The following is a 17992-nucleotide window of genomic DNA, read 5'->3' on the forward strand; positions in this document are numbered from 1 at the left end:
GTCTATGGGCTCAATGAGACACAGAGTTATGAGAGAAATCCGTTCCGCAGTTTGCGGGTAGCCACATGTCCGCTTTGTGTAAATACTTCACACTGGAAACGCCGCAGAGCAAGACAGCTAACGTTAAATGCAATGTTTGCAAAGCCGTGATTCAGAGCTCTTTAAAGCTCCCTCGCGTCGTACAACACAGCGAACGCAATCAAACATTTAAAAAAGCATTACTGTGCGTTCACACCAAACGCGAATAGCGCGTCAAATTCGCGTCTAGTTGGACGCTTGAATATTTTGAATCCATTCGCGCGTCCAGTGCGAAATTGACGCGCGTCTGAGGTGAAATCCGTCTGTTCGCAAGATGCTGATGTTGATCAAGCATTCATCGAGAGAGTTACTGCATCGGAGCGAGGATCACCCTTCAGATAGCGTGTGTGTGTGTGTAAGCTGTTTACACTTGCACTTTTTCTTTTATTTCAAGACTCTAGTATTTGACATTTTGTGAATGTAAATATTGACATTACAATCAATTTGAAACCCTTAAAGTTGCATATTTGTTTTCAGAATGGGATTTTTCCTGTTAACAGTATTTCCTGTTTTTTTACTTCCTTTTCCGACCTTATAATTTACCTCAAGTTGCCTTTTGGGACATACATGCATAACTTACATACATACATACATATCATACTTTCATGATGTTGAGAGAAGTTTATTTCAGCATCATATAAAATAAACAATAATGATAACAATAATATTAAAGCAAACACAGCTCTGGTATCGGAATAGTATCGGTATCGGCCGATATCTAAATTCAGGTATCGGGATCGGATCGGAAGTGAAAAAATGTGGATCGGTGCATCCCTACTTGAAGTACACAATAGGTCACTTGAAGTACACATTGTCTATTTGTTACTTAGTCTTCTAACCCAGAACATTTTGTCCCTGCAAGCTTATCTTAACTTATACATTTCTAAAACTTGATTACATATCTTTAATAATGTACTTTAGCTTATATGATTATATTTCTTTAAATGCTTATGAGTAAAAATAAATGTTCAACGTTAACACAAGTTGCACACACCTAAAAGTAAAAGAACACATCTAAATGTAAAATTTCCATTACAATCCACCCCATGTTCATTCAAAGAACATACACACAATTTGACATTTACTTCTCCATAATCATAGTTGCCTGATTTGGCCTTTCCTATAACAATTATAAGTCAGTGACTTTAATAACACCTAATATCTCTAATCATACCATGTTCCATCTTTTACTTTAGAATAGCTGTCAAATATTCCTTTAATTAGCATCCTAAGTTGTAATTAAAATACCACCTGTTTCCAATGTTACCACATACACATACCATCTTCTTCATCTTCTTCCCAACATTCTATCTTCAAGCAATCTAATTCTATTTTCAGTAAAAAATTAAACATACCATAGTACATTGCCTTTTAACTTTGAATCAAGTTTCATTATCCTTTGCTAAATTTTGAATCACATTGATCTATTAGGCCTTTAACAGGCTGATACCTGCTGATTAACCATTTTTCTTAACCTTATTTTGCTAGCTTTTAGGCTATTGTTTTACTTAGTCAGATCTATTTAAGGATCTGTGTAATAAAATCTAACCAAAAAATAATATAATCTTTTCATTTTTATCTTTTAACACAAATATCAATAATTGTATTATTTTGTTTCAAACAATGTCATTATTTTTTTTTAAATTATCTCTCACCCAGCTGTTGCCATGAGAATAGCTTTAGCTGCTGACATGCCATTTAATCATTAATTACCTATCCTAAAATCCTATTTTTCCAGAATTAACTGATGGACATAACATGTCCTGCCTCTATTTGTTGGCAATGCGGAATAATTCATAATGGATCCATTGATCCAGATCATTAAATCCGTAACTTCATTCTGAATTAAGAGAGCTTTTTTTAGAATTTTGCTTTATGAGCAAATATACTATTTCACTGAAATGTCTTAACTGTTTAGATTCATTTTAGTTTAAATTTAACATGTTTGGGTTACATTGTTCTTGGTCTAGGTTTTAACTTTGTGCTCCCTACCTAATTTTTTTTCTCAACAAAACAAGTCCATATTTCATTTCTGGAAGCCGGGCTAAATAAGCAAGCACTGTTACTGTATTCATAGATAGACTAGACCCGCAGTCACCTCTCAGATATCAAATACAGACATTAGACAATACATGAAAGGAACATTCTAATAATAATCCATAAATTAAATATGTTTCCCAAAATCAATCACCTTTTGAAAGTTTTTCTTTTGCTATTTTAACAAATGGAAACACCTAAAAAATATTTAATTTAGTCATTCATTCATCGCTATAGAAGTCTACCCAATTATCTATTTGGACCTAGTCCAGCAAAGTTACTTAGCCTCCCTTATTAGAGAACAATTATTACCACTATTCATTTTTTAGCATCTATGATATCTGAATTAGGGTTCTAAAACCCTCAAGTTTCTTTAAAAATAGTCCTTAGATTATTTATTATCTTTACAGTAATGAACCTATTTAGAGTCCTTATACCAGAGGTGGGAGTAAGTCACACATGTGCAAGTCACAAGCAAGTCTCAAGTCTTAACCTTAGAGTCTCAAGCAAGTCCAAGTCAATTTTGTGAAAAGCAAGTCAAGTCAAGTCAAGTCACTGCCTTATGTCAAGCAAGTCAAGTCAAGTCGTAGCTTGGGTCACAAGTCACTGGCAAGTCATACAAACGTTTGATGATTTCACTGAATTTATATATTAAAATAAGTTAAAACTACAGAAGTTGTGGACTATGGTTTTATTTGCAACATTTTTTTTAAATATGCATTTCCACATACAGCTGAGTGGTTACTCCAATAAAAAACTAAAAAATAAAAAATAAATAAAATTTCAAACTACATAGCCTAAAATGTAAATGTAACTGAAATTAGACCAACATTAAAGCATGAAAAAATAAATATGCCTCAAACATTGCAGAAGACCATTAAAAGGTATTAAACAATTCACAATTCAAGTATAATGGTTCCTATGCCACCAAATGGCATTCTTCAAACTGGCATCCCCTTTATAGTTAAAACCGCCAATAGGTGGCGCCAAATCACCGTCTTAATGTACGAGTCATAGAAGCATTCATTCAACTGATTTGTTCAAAACAGTAGATTCGTTCTGGAACTAAGCAACTAGGTCACTGAATCACAAATACGCATAACTCTTTCTGTGGCTTGTTTGGAACTATTGTCATTGGAGAAATAGAGCAAAAACAGAGAATATTTGGAATATTATGTCTAAAATGTCACATCACAATATTCACTCTTTGTTTACTGAACTGTTTTATAAAATCATTATCACATTTGCAATCGCGCCAATATTCTGGAAATATTTTTTAATATCTTAAGTTATAATTATAAAAATAACTCGTACTAGGGCAAATTTTCCACCACATTTTGAATTTTGGGTGCATATTAATTCTGCTGGCATTTTGCCCCCAACCCCCCTGATAACATCTAACCCTGCTTTAAGAGAAACATAAAACACGACAAAACATTAACAGTTTTCTATGTTGTTTTTTTGTCATTGGAAAGAACAACATATTTGGCTTTAAAGCATGATTTGAAAGAAATGTGGCAAATGTTATACAAAACATATGTCATCATTAATTATCATTTGAATATTGACAACATTAAGCTACATTTGAAAACATAATTGTGTATAAAGAGGCATGCTGTTTTGACCAATATTCTCTTAAAGATAGTCAAATTAACTATAACAAACAGGTTAAACAAGCCATACTTTTAGACGTGGTGAATGAAGTTCGACTGTTCGAGGTTGTGATGGTCGTCCGATATCCCTTGCCAGTTATTATGCGTACAGCAAATCTTCTTGTATGAATATGGTCAATTTCTAGTGTTTATATCCAAAAAGAAACGATGCTGGGAGATGTTTTTGTATTTAGCGCGCTCACCGCGATGTATGTTTTTTTCTGCGCTTGTGCAGCGTCACGCAATCGCGCAGAATCTGATGACTGGCGTCAATGGTTCCGTTGCTTTCATTTTGTTCATCAATTGATGTTGCGATGATTTATATAAAAATGTATATCAAGTCATTCTCGAGTCATACAGTTCAAGTCAAGTCAAGTCTCGAGTCATTGGATCTCAAGTCAAAGTCAAGTCGAGTCATTTTCTTAATTTTGTCAAGCAAGTCTCAAGTCCTTAAATTTGCGACTCGAGTCTGACTCGAGTCAAGTCATGTGACTCGAGTCCCCCATCTCTGCCTTATACTCTACAGAATTAAGAAATTTTCCTCTTTCCAATTTACATATACCTGAAATATTTTCAAATTCATCAGTAATTGTTCAAATCATGAGATCTAAATACTCAGTCCTACAGTTTGATTGAACTGAATAAAACATCAATTAACATCACACACAATTAATTATTATGCTAAGCTTAAACCATTAGTTGGTTCACATCTTCCTCCAGATGTGTTGATCATCTCGTTGCCCCATGGACGTTCCATCTTCACCAGGGTGATTCTTTGCGAACCGTTGCAATGGGCTTTCCTTCGCTGGCAAGGGAGGAATGTTACTAGCACATCCTTGATCCCCCACTTGATGCTTTGCGTTGTCAGGCATTGCCGTTGTTGAGGGCTGGTTGGTGTAGTTTAAGTCGAGATGCTTGGACGGAGGTGTCACTGCACCCCAGATGGGACCTTGTTTGTGGAGTGAACCACAAGAACAACCTGTGAATGGAGACCTTAAGTATTTTTGTTAGTGACAACATGTATCATGTCGCCAGACTCATCTGCTTGTCTGGCCGGTCGTCCTTTTTTGATGAGACCTGTAAAATTTCATGTTAAACAGTAACAAGACAATATTTTATACATTTGAAACAGAATCAATTCTGTTCGCTGAGATCCATCATGACATCCTGTAAAAAGTTAAATATGGGGTGGACAGGGCAAGCTTGCTTGCTCTCTGCCTTCCCAAAGTTATACGCTGCGCGTGTGGCATTGTTTATTTCTGCCACAACAATAACCCAGCTCAGGATAGTTAGCCAAAATCATCCATGGCCGTTATTTTATTAGGTATATTTTCTTCCCTGTTGGGTCATATTTTAACCTGTGGGCCCACTTTATAAATTTAGATACAGCTGTTTTGATTGACATCATTTATCTCAGTGTCTCTCAGAATACCATCTTTCACACACTCACTTTCACACACTCCACACACCCCTCTCTGGCCAGAGATTCATACATTCTTGTCTGCCTTAGCAGTTTATGAACTGAATGGGGAACATATATTTATTAGGAGTGGAATACCACCAAATATGAACGGTAACAAAGTTCGACGACGACAGAAACTACTGAACGTAGACACACTGTGGCATTCCCCTTGCGACAGTGTCTGAACGTTAGGATATAAATTTTCAATTGTCCGATGCAGTCATCATATGTCTGAGTTCAGTGAACGTAAACCTAACTTTTCAAAATCAAATAGATTAAACACTTTAAGAGCACCTGTTGCTCGGTTTTATATATCTCATCTACATAAATACATAATTAAAGTCTAACTCATAAAAGTTTATTTATGACTCAAAATTTCCTAATTATCACAGAATGCATATTCCTATTATTATTATGATTTATAATTTTATCAATTTCTTCATTTTTTGCCATTGTACTATCACACATCACTTCAACAGTTCTGATTCCCTTAATATTTTTTCTTAGTGACTGTTTGTAAAACCCTGTGCTCTCAGATTGCCACACATTTTTGTCAGTGGTTGGCCACCAATCTTTTAGTGAGTCACATTGTTTCACAAAAAGCCCCAATTCTCTCCACTCTGCAGTCAGTGGTTTAGCTAAAGAGATGTGAGGGACGGCCCCCTCCAAATCATACAGTGATGCTTGGCTATCAGTCACATCATTTATCTGACCAAACTAACTCTGAGGTTTTCAGTTCCTCAATCTCTAGTTCAGACCATTTTTCATCAAAAATTTCATCTGGCTCACTGCTAACATGACATGTGCAATGCAAATCACTTTCTTCCATGAAATCATGGTCAGGAGGCATCCTATTTGTGGCTTTGTTTTGCAGACCACACTGAGGAGTGCTCCATTCAAAAACATATAATGTTTCAGTTGGAATTCGCACCATACTCATATCAGCAGTGAGGCCACTGTCATCACAATACAAGTTCAGCTTTAGTTTACACATCAAATCTCTTCCCAGAAGATTACAAGGACAGGTAGTAGTTACAAGAAAAGCATGAGAAAATGAGCGATCACCAATCTGACAAGACAAATCTGCTGTATATGGTTCCTTTACCAGATGCCCTGTGGCACTTCTGGAGGTTGCCCATTTTCCAGATAATACAGTTAAATCAGGCAATTGTTCATTTTTAATTCCTGAGTTCGTCACTCCACTGTCAATTTAGAACTTAATTTTCTTTCCCTCGACACTAATGTCAATCATTGGTAATTTTGCAAATGCTTTATACATTCGTTTAGTGTCAGCAAGCGAATTTTCTTCATTGCAAGAAACAGCAAGCACATTTTCTTCATTGCAAGGAGCAGAAAAAGAGATAAGATTAGACATATTTACCACCTGGGAGTCAGACCCTTCACCGTCACTCCCCTTCCCCTCCTTCTTTCAATCTCCTTGTGGCTTTGGTGGCTGTTGGAATCCTCTCTTCTTTGGAGGATCCGGACAGTCATTTCTCCAGTGTCCTTTTCACCCACAATTATAACAAGCTTCAGGGTCCATTGCGGGTTGGTCACCCATTCCACATCCTCTTCCTCCTCTGCCTCGTCCTCTTCTGCCACCTCTTCCTCCTCCTCTTGAGTAATTTTCCATCATCAACCCTCCCATCTTCAGCAGAGCCAGTTGAGTGTCTTTGTCAGTCTTTTTCTGTTTGTTCTTGGCTTGGTCTCTCAGCAGCTTTTGTTGATGCGTTGCGTGTCATTGGATTTCTTCCAGCCGCGCTTGGTGGTACCCCACACAAGACGTTTTGACCTTTTTCCATATTTCAGGGTCCAGACCGTCCAGAAAAAACAGTTTTCAGATATTCTTCATACGTACTTATCTTTGATTGTCTGGCCTGTGCTTCTCTTTGGGTTGGTGAACATTTACGAACTTTGGAGATGGAGGAGTGTAGTCTGGAGGAGCAGAGGGCAGGGTGATCGAACCTAGCAGGCTTCGATATGGGTGTTTTGGTGGTCTTGCTTGCAGACTCGTTTCCTCTTCTTCTTTGTCTTCCTCAGGATCTTGACCTCCCATTGCTCCTGGTTGTCTTTGTGCTTCGTGGAGGGCCACTGCTGGTGGTGGTTGGTAGGGGGAGTAGGGAGCCGGACAGCGGTCGTCCTCAGCCAGGCGGGTTTTCATGCATCTCATTTCCTCGGAAGAATTAGAAACAGAGTTTAGTAAAGTTTTTCTGGCTTCCTCTGCCTTTGTCTCTCTACTATTTGCACTCTCTAATGGTGCTAATGCTGCGTTTATCTGTCTTCTTTGTCTGGTAATTGTCTCATTTAACCATACATCTATAATTCGACCATCAAAGTCATAATTATATTTTTCTGTATATTTTTTTGACTTGTTTTTGTCCAATTTTCCTTTGTCTTTTGCAGATGGCTTACATTTAGACATTAAACATACATTAAATCCATACAATTTAATTAACTGTGGTATCCTATGATGCCACCCTGTTCCATTTTTCTTGGTCATGGAACAATAATTCCCTTTTGAGAAATCCACTGTCTCCAACTCTTTATCATTAACATTACTCATTTTTGCACTAATTTTACTCAACAGTATTTGTATTTGCGTATTTAAATTTTTCCCCTGCATGGTCACCACGCACTATATTTACTGTATTAATTCTTTCCCCAGCGTGGCCACCACGCACCTGCCTATATTCGTCAATATAGGACTTTCAAAAATGCCTGCATCCGTCGATGTAGGTCTTTCCCAAACGAGTGCCTCTGTAATGTTTGAAAATTACTATCAGGCTTATTTCAAACAAGCACCCGTCTGGTGTTGAGAAATTACTATCAGGCTTATTCTCAAACCCTGTTTGGAAATTACTTTCAGGCTTATTCCAAATCCAAAATCCTGACCCTTTTAGGAAAAATATTCAATACGCAAATAATTTTCTTATTTACTACGTAAATAATTTTCACTCACCGTCTTTTGATGACCTTGTGAGTTCAGTTCTAGGAGTGCATCAACCTAGGTCGTCGTGATGAGTAGAACAATTTTCTCTCCTTAAGATTTGTGGATATTGAGCCGCAGAGTATGGTCTCTCGGGATGGTCAATTGTTCCCCTCAGTCACGCCGATCGTCGGTTTACTGCATCCCATCCTCGTCGCCATTTGTCGTGGAAATTACTTTCACGACTTTAAATAATAATTGGAAGACAGCTGGAAATTTCAAAAGTTATAAAGATCTTTATTTCTTGCAAGAAATTTTGGCATTCACATACAGAGAGCATCTGATATGAGAAGGCGCTGACTTCTCCTTTTTGCCCAGCTTATATACTCTTAACACATCCTGGGGTGCGTTTCCCGAAAGCATCGTTGGCCAACTATGGTCGCAAGTTCATCGCAATGTCCATTGAACTCTATTGGTAACGAGGGAACTTGCGACCATAGTTGGCTAACGATGCTTTCGGGAAACGCACCCCTGGTCTGTCTCAAAAGATCGCCTTGGTTTACCTTAAAAGGAAACGTCTTTGTTCAAGATCTCTTGTCTAACATAAATTCTATCTAGACAGAACAATATCACGTCTGCAAAAGTTTTCTGTATTTAGCTGCTGCTCTTATTCACACATTTTGCTTATCTCTATTTTCATCAAAGCTGCGCACATACTTTTCACACTTGAAGTACACAATAGGTCACTTGAAGTACACATTGGGCCCTATCTTGCACCCAGCGCAATTGACTTTGTACACTGACGCATGTATCATTCCTATTTTGCACCCGCGCAAAGCGCGCTTTTCCCTCCACAGAAGCACGTCGCTAAACTAGGGAATGAACTTGCGCTCCCTGGGTGGTTCAGCGCAAAAAAGGAGGCGTGTTCCGGCGCAAACGTTCCTTCATGCTATTTTGCAGGTTTAGAAAACAATTGCGCCCCTAACCAGGAAAAAATAGTTTAAAGTCAGTGGCGCGTTGCGCATGTTATTCATATGCTATTTTAAGGGCGCATGCTTGGCCATAATCAATGTAGCGTGTGCACAACGCGCATACACTTTGATTCTCTCATCTACACAGAAGCAGCAGTTTTCATTTTTGCAAATCATACATTATTATGATAGATAGATAGATAGATAGATAGATAGATAGATAGACAATTTATTATAAAAGCATACATCTAGCTTACACATTTACCCAAATTATCATACGCCTTTTTAACCGAAGTTAATTTGGGTGGGTTTCTCCATCCCCAACGTCCCTGACGAGAGCGTTGCTCTCCTTGGCTGTGAACCGCTCCTGGCGCGCGTCTGGCAAATCCGCCGTTATAATAGGAATCCGCTTTAGAACAAAGCGCGTCTGCTCTTAAAGGGAATGTGAGATGACGCTCTGATTGGTTTATTTCACGTTACGCCCAAACCACACCTATGAATAATGAAGCTACTTCAGACCAACCCATTTTAGATTTGCGCCTGGCGCAAGAGTCATTTATCCCGCTGGGAAAATAGCAACAGCGCCAAGACCCGCCCACAAAGTTACTTGCGCTTTGCGCTTTGACACTTGCGTTTCAGATCGTTAAAATAGGGCCCATTGTCTCTTTGTTACTTAGGGCCCTATTTTAACGATCTGAAACGCAAGTGTCAAAGCGCAAAGCGCAAGTAACTTTGTGGGCGGGTCTCGGCGCTGTTGCTATTTTCCCGGCGGGATAAATGGCTCTTGCGCCCGGCGCAAATCTAAAAGGGGTTGGTCTGAAGTAGCTTCATTATTCATAGGTGTGGTTTGGGCGTAACGTGAAATAAACCAATCAGAGCGTCATCTCACATTACCTTTAAGAGCAGACGCGCCTTTTCCTTGGCGTATTGCTATTATAACGGCGGATTTGCCAGGCGCGCGCCAGGAGCGGTTCACAGCCGAGGAGAGCAACGCTCTCGTCACGGCCGTAAAAGAGAGAGAAGTAACACTGGGGATGGAGAAACACACCCAAATTAAACAGGCATATAATAATGTGGGTAAATGTGTAAGCTAGATGTATGCTTTTATAATAAATTGTCTATCTATCTATCTATCTATCTATCTATCTATCTATCTATCTATCTATCTATCGATCGTTTGTAATAATATGATTTGCAAAAATGAAAACTGCTGCTTCTGTGTAGATTAGAGAATCAAAGTGTATGCGCGTTGTGCACGCTATACATTATGGTCAAGCATGCGCCCTTAAAATAGCATAATGAACAACGCGCGACGCGCCACTGACTTTAGACTAGGTTTTTTCTGGCCAGTGGCGCAATTGTTTTATGGAACAGTAAAATAGCACCAGGGATTGTTTGCGCCGGGACACGCCTCCTTTTTTGCGCTGAACCGCCCAGGGAGCGCAAGTTCATTCCCTAGTTTAGCGACGTGCTTTTGTGGAGGGAAAAGCGCGCTTTGCGCGGGTGCAAAATAGGAATGAAACATGCGTCGGTGTACAAAGTCAATTGCGCTGGGTGCAAGATAGGGCCCTTAGTCTTCTAACCCAGAACATTTTGTCCCTGCAAGCTTATCTTAACTTATACATTTCTAAAACTTGGTTACATATCTTTAATAATGTACTTTAGCTTATATGATTATATTTCTTTAAATGCTTATGAGTAAAAATAAATGTTCAACGTTAACACAAGTTGCACACACCTAAAAGTAAAAAAAAAAAGTATCTAAATGTAAAATTTCCATTACAATAGGCAAATTCACATAAAACTTATTTCACATGCTCAAAAAACAATTAATATGCATGAAAATAATAATATATATACACAAAAAAGCAATTCACAAAATATATTTATAAAATACATTACACAAACACAAAACACAATCTCGATTTACAGTCTGGATGAGTCAACATTATTGTCGAAAATCAGAGCCAGTCTGCAGATTTGAGTTGACAGATTTCACAGAAAATCGAGTAGTGTATGATGGTCACACACTCGGATTCCATCCAGTCAAAGGATGTCAAACATATTTGTCAAACATATGTCAAACATATTTCACTATTTTTTTTTTTTATTCATGTGCCCTCAAAATATTTAATAACAAAACTCTCCCTCCATCTTGCAACGACATGCCTTCTCTTCTCTGATGGTGTTTTTCGGCATGAGGGCGGGATAACCTGCCACTCACATGAGATCACAGCAATAGCAAACCACAAACAACCAATCAATTCCTGACGGACAAAATCAAGTATCTGGGAATGCTTATTAATTTTTGAAGTATGTATGTAGCTGTTGTATGTTTTCTTTAAATGTAACAGTATTTTATACCATGTACACTTTGCCCTGTAGATTCACCACAACCTCTCATCCTTAAACCCACTGATCTGAAAGAAGTGATGGAGGAAACAACAGTCAATCTGAGCTGCTCTGCTGAAGCCCCCTGCCCCAAACAACCTCCTACAATATCCTGGTCCAACATCCCTGAATCTGCCCACATTACAACACAGTTACTGGAGAAACCTGGTAAAACCCAGTCAGTGTTTTCACACATGACCTTCAAAGCTTCATACATGGATCACAGAAAGAACATCTCCTGCAATGTTACATATCCAAGAAAAACATCTAAAGACTCAACTGTGGAGACCACCGTGATGCTACAAGTCCTGTGTAAGTGATTTAGAGTAGTTTTGTTCTTTCATTAGCATTATTATGTTCAGATGTGTACTATTATAACATCTAGTTTATCTAAAGAAGTTTCTGTTTTGCCCTCAAGTTCCTCCAAAAGAAACTCGTATCACCATCGATCAACCTGCTTCAGTCTCTGTTGGCACTAATGTGACTTTGACCTGCAAGAGCAAAGCCAGTCCATCAAATAACATGATCTTCTCCTGGCACAAACGTGGACAGGACAATCAGCTGGATTTAGGAGAACAACTGATCTTTACTGTAAATAGGAGCAGTGGAGGCTGGTACTTTTGCAAAGCAAAGAATGAACATGGTATTCAGATGTCAGAAGAGATCCAGCTGATTGTGGCAGGTGAGCTTAATTTATAAATTTGACATGCTAATTCTAATCAAAGGTTTAGGTTTTATGGCTTGACTTTGTCTCATTTTGTGTATAATCTACTGAACACCAACATCTGTTTATTTCTGTTTTTATCTGCCACCCATTAGAATCATCTGTGCCTTTGATCGCCGGCTGTGTAGTAGGAATTTTAGCTTTACTGTTGTTATTTCTTCTGGCCACACTTTTAAAAAGGTATGCAAAGACTAAATATGATGTTCCACAAATGTTCATGTTTGTGATTTATGTATTTCCTGTTGATACAGGGCGCAAAAGGCAAGAGCATCCAGTGAATCCATTGTTAGGGAAACTGATCAGGTAAGTTCTATACTTTTTAAGAGGACTGCATTATTGCCATTACTAATGAGAAACATCATAATAGACATTCTCATAAAATGTAAATAATGACTGTTTTTTGCTTTGTCAGGATCGTGAACAGATCGATTGCATTTATGTAAATGATTTCATAAAAAGAGTGTAATGACAGATGCTGTAACATAAATCACATGATCCATAATGAGCGATTGACTTTTCCACAAACTGCTGCTTGTTCAAATTGCTTAATTAATTGAGCTCAAGCAACACAATTGCTATACATTTTGTCCTAACTTAATTTGATTGTGTTCAATCTGCTTAAATATATGTAAAATTTAAGTTTACTTAATCCGTTTGTGTTGCATTTACTGAAACTGGGTGGTGCTTGTTAGTTCCCAGCATGCTCTGCATGTGGTTGAATTAAGAGAGAATAAATGTTAAAATTAAGTGTTATTTTATGTTGTTGTTATTTTTGAGAAAATGAGAAAATGGGAAGACTTGATAGTGTGTAATTGTGTTTAATGTTCAATTACATTGGAATTATTAAAACCATTTAAATTACAGTGGGTTACCATTGTGGAGAAGAGTGGAGCATTTTGTTAGGCTGTGGACTGATTCCATTACTTGCTTTGGCTGAAGGAACATGTAAATCTTAGCATTTAAGATACTAATATGTGCTGATACTAGCAAATAGCTAGCCATAGTCTGTCAATTCAGTTGTGTGTCGTTAAAATAAATGGAATCTTAATGGATGAATTAATATATAAATATGAATACACTGAAAAAAATAATTAGTTTTTAATCACTTTTTTATTGTAAGTGGTTGCATTTAATTGATCTACATTTAAACAAATGCATTAAGTTGAACTAAAATTGATCAAGTTCAACTTAATGCATTTGTTTAAATGTAGGTAAACTCAATTTAATGCAACCACTTACGATAAAAAAATGTATTCAATTCAATTAATAATTTTATTCAGTGTACCTGAATCATGTCAGGGAGCCTTTAAAAATTCACTTTGAGACTACTTAAATGAGTCGCTTAAAATGACTTCATTCATATGATGTTGAAGTTACATGAACAAATTATGTTTGTTTAACGTAACCCAGTTATGTGGAACCTGTTGACATAAAAAAGTTAATTAAAGCCAACATATCTTTTTTTTTTTTTTTTGTCTGCTATTACTCTACCTCAAAATCATAAACATATGATTTAACAGAAAATGTCATCTGCTTGGATAATATACAAATGTGTTGTCAACAGAATAGCAACTTTGTCTTTTGTCTCTGGTTAGGAAAAATGTAACACTATACAACAAGGTCCAATTTGTCCACATTACTTAATTAACAATGATCAAGATATAGGCTATTTGTTACAGTATTTTTTTTTTATCTTCATTGTTTATTAATCTTTGTTGTTGTTAGATCATCTTATAGCTCAGGTCAATTAAATAATATTAACAGACACAACATTTGATTTTAATATTGTATTATTAAAAGTTGAAACGAACATTAAGATTAATTTAGAATTATTATCATATTAGTTCATATTAACTAATGCAGTTAACTGATGTTACCAAAAGGAACCTTATTGTAAGTGTTACCAGATTACCTGAGTAATCTGTCATATGTTCAGTCATATGTTTAGATTACTCCTTCAGAAAGTTGGAACATTTATGGTTTTGTGTCTTTTCTGTCTCTTCCCATTTTATCATGTCTTCATGAATTCAGTGGTCATTCATTACCAGTCTAACCTTATGTTTTTAAAGTACCACCTTATGCCACAAGCAGGGTCGGGAACATTTCTTGCAACGTAATAAAGCAATGGTTCACTCAAGACTCTTTGTTACAGCAAATTTACCATGAAGGAAGACGGACGATCATTTACAGCATCAATGTTTGTGTAGATCATCTAAATCACATGATCAACGTTTTAATAGTATAAACAAATAGCAAAGATACAGACAAAAAAATAACTTTCAGTAGTTGAAAATGGAATTTAGGAAGGTTAAAGATAAACAGATAAACAGTTTGTTGTTCAATACAGTTTGCTGTTATTGTGTTGCTTAACTAACAACACAATACTCTAAGCATAAAAATCCATTTCACACAAATATTGAGTAAAATTGAGAGATCAGACCATCAGAGAAGTACATTTTTTTATTAGTATTTTGATGAAGTATTTTAATTTTTACTTTTTAGTACTTTATTCACATCTAGTTTTGTTTATTTCTGCTCAAAGACTCTTATTTTGATTTTCATTCCTGTGTTTAGTTCCTGTTTCCATGGTTGTCATGGTTCCTAAGTATGGGCCAGTCCAAAAACACCCTTACAGTTTTTGCAGTTGACCACTTGTCTACTTATATGACTTATTTCCGTAGTTTGGCCAAAGTGTTCAAGTGGGCATGAAGCCTGCAAGTGTTTTAAGATTTTTGGGTAACACTTTATTTTACGGTGTCCGTGTTACAGAGTAATTACTTAATTAATTACTTAGTAGTAGACGTTGTAATAACATGTAACAAAATGTAATTAACATGTGACTAAGTTATGGAACAGCCTGTACTTACAGATTGTAATTACGCACATTTAATAGGCAGCTACTGTTACACATATGTAACAAGCCGAGATGGATGTTTATAGATACAATACACTCAAGTACAATCTTGATACACTTTATTTTACGTAGCTTATCCCTGTGTAATATTATGTAATTGCAATGTAATTAGGAAACTACTGCATGTATTTAATATGTGAACTAGTGAGTTTAAATCAAACTAAGGCAGAGATGGATAAGGTATATACACAAAGTACACTTAAGTACAATCTTGATACACTTTATTTTACGTAGCTTATCCCTGTGTAATATTATGTCATTTTAATGTAATTAGGAAGCTACTGCATGTATTTAAGCTGTGAACTAGTGGGTTAATCAAGATGGATAAGGTATGTAGATACACATGAAGTGCACTTAAGTACAATCTTGATACACTTTATTTTATGTTACATATGTGTAATGCTACAGAACGTACAAAATTACCATGTGTAACTGCAGGCTTTTCCCGTCCTTAGTAGCCTAAGTACTTGTGTTACATTGTGTAGTACTAAGTACTTTCTTATATAATTACAGTGTACCAAGTCTGTAACACGCATGTAACCGACTTGGCTTGTTACATATGTGTAACAGTAGCTGCCTATTACATGTGCGTAATTACAATCTGTAAGTACAGGCTGTTCCATAACTTAGTTACATGTTAATTACATTTTGTTACATGTTATTACAACATCTACTACTAAGTAATGAATTAAGTAATTACTTTGTAACACGGACACCGTAAAATAAAGTGTTACCGATTTTTGTTTACTCAGTGGGACACACTGCATGATTGTGGTGCTTCATTTTCAGACGTTTTACAAATGACATCTAATCTCTCTGCATCAATAAAATGTGCAACACTTTATGCTTTACAAACAAATTATGTTTAACATCTGATCTAACTAACAATAAAGTTTTCCTAGACATGATCCGTGAAATGAAATCCGGGCACGCAAGATCCTGAACGTGACGAATGACAGGATACGCTTAGCCTCAAAGACCGATCCGAAGTGGTATGAGAGATAGTGTGAATTTAGTGTGCATTAAGTGTACTGCGCTTTGGCATTTTTCAGACCTGAGAGAGACAGTCTTACGCACTTCCTGTCACGTTCACGTGCTCTCAAGTGGACAAGACCGCAAGAAGTGGGTATTTGGACAGGCCCTTTATTCTCATTTGTTTCTTTGGTTACTGCTTATGTTACTCATCTGAGTTTAGTTTAGTTTATCATTGTCTTTTACAGTTATATTCCTGAATTGTTTTGTTCATTGTCAGTTTTTATTAAAACTTCTGCATGTTGATCCACATCTCAACTCTTTTCCTGCATGATGAACAAAACTGTACTTAAAGAAGAATTATGTTTGTAATCCACATTTTACTCACTGTGCACTGTGAGTTTTTTTATTCAACTTTAATTCAATTTCTTGAGTAACATACAAAAAAGTATGTAAACATTCTACTTTCTTATTAAAAACTCTGATGCAATTCAAAGAAAGGTTCAGTTCCTTTTCCCAGACCTCAACAAAGCCAAAAATATCCCTAAAACTAAACTTATGTTTCAGTTATTTTGTATAATGGGAAAAAAGGACTGACAACTGATTAGAAATAACTAATGTTGACTTGTCATCCAGTTATGAAATTATTCTGTCACATACTGTTAACTGAACAAAAGGTTATTGATTTATTTGTATTTGTATGACATGGCATGTTTTAGCTGACATTATATTTATATAGTTGTATATAAATTTACAATTTTTATTTATTTCATGATCTGAGATTATGATCCTCATACAGTAGTGGCCAAAAGTGATGTCCAGAAGGGATATTTGTTTTTTATGACCCAACAAGTTCGATTAAACCATCAACCATTAAAAAACGCATAGAAAAACAAAAATCTCACAGGAAAAAGCATACTATTACAGATAGCAGACACAGGAGAGGAAGATGGGTGGTGAATATTGAGATTTATTGATAACAAAAGTGCAGTGATGAGGTGAGATAGAGATAGTCCAAATGATGATCTTTACGGAGACGCTGGAGACAAGGGTAATAGTCCACTTACAGAAAACGAGGTCGGACAAAGAGCTGGGGTGAGGTGAGTGCAAATATGATGAGTGTTCCTGAAACATTCTTTCAATCATCTTTCGAAAGAGTAATAAGAACACAAACTACAACTTTATTCAGACACAGCCTTAGATGAACTGAAGATAAAAGACATTAACTCTCTGAAGATCTGATTAAACAACCCCACAAACAGCATTACCAGCTTCACTTATTACTAACCAGACTGACTTTATTTCTGTCACATGTCTAAAGAAGTTATTATTGAGACTTAACAGAGGTTTAGATGTTGATGTCTTATTGAAAATGTTTTGTTTGAGTTCACCATTATGGAGATCAGTGTTTGCTTTAGTTGGGCTCTTGACCCTTAACTTTCTTTAAGTTCGTGCTTTATCAGCTATTGCAGGTGTTCATAGAGAACATATCTGAATTGATAAAGCAGATCAACTTTTTCTGTAATTGATGACTTAACGAATTGAAGCACTATTGAAAAATATGATTTGTAACATTATTGTTTCAGCTGCTGAATGTTGATTTCTGTGAGCTTAAAGGGGGGGTGAAATGCTCATTTTCACTCAATCTCCTGTTAATCTTGAGTACCTATAGAGTAGTATTGCATCCTTCATATCTCCAAAAAGTCTTTAGTTTTATTATATTTATAAAAGAAAGATAGGCTGTACCGAGTCTTTCCGGAAACAAACGAGCAGCTGAAGGCGGGCCGTGTGGGCGAAGCTAAAGCTGTGCTAACGCACCGAGCTAACAACACACAGAGACATTTGAAGCAGTTTTACTCACCGCC

The 17992-nt window shown here is 36.6% G+C and overlaps 1 protein-coding gene across 1 annotated transcript in view; it reads left to right on the forward strand.

Annotated features, from left to right (window-relative positions):
- Nucleotides 1-13702, forward strand: part of LOC311075886 (myelin-associated glycoprotein-like) — a 29155-nt gene extending 15453 nt beyond the window's left edge. Inside the window, exons 4-8 of the mRNA XM_084103569.1 lie at nucleotides 11512-11829; nucleotides 11936-12199; nucleotides 12337-12421; nucleotides 12493-12544; nucleotides 12654-13702. Coding sequence (XP_083959695.1) covers nucleotides 11512-11829; nucleotides 11936-12199; nucleotides 12337-12421; nucleotides 12493-12544; nucleotides 12654-12707 — 773 coding nt within the window. The 3' untranslated portion in view covers nucleotides 12708-13702. The remainder of the gene's footprint in view (nucleotides 1-11511; nucleotides 11830-11935; nucleotides 12200-12336; nucleotides 12422-12492; nucleotides 12545-12653) is intronic.
- The last annotated feature ends 4290 nt before the right edge of the window (nucleotides 13703-17992 follow it).

Source organism: Abramis brama (assembly GCF_963993115.1).
Source record: "Abramis brama genome assembly, chromosome: 24".
NCBI classification, from domain to species: domain Eukaryota; kingdom Metazoa; phylum Chordata; class Actinopteri; order Cypriniformes; family Leuciscidae; genus Abramis; species Abramis brama.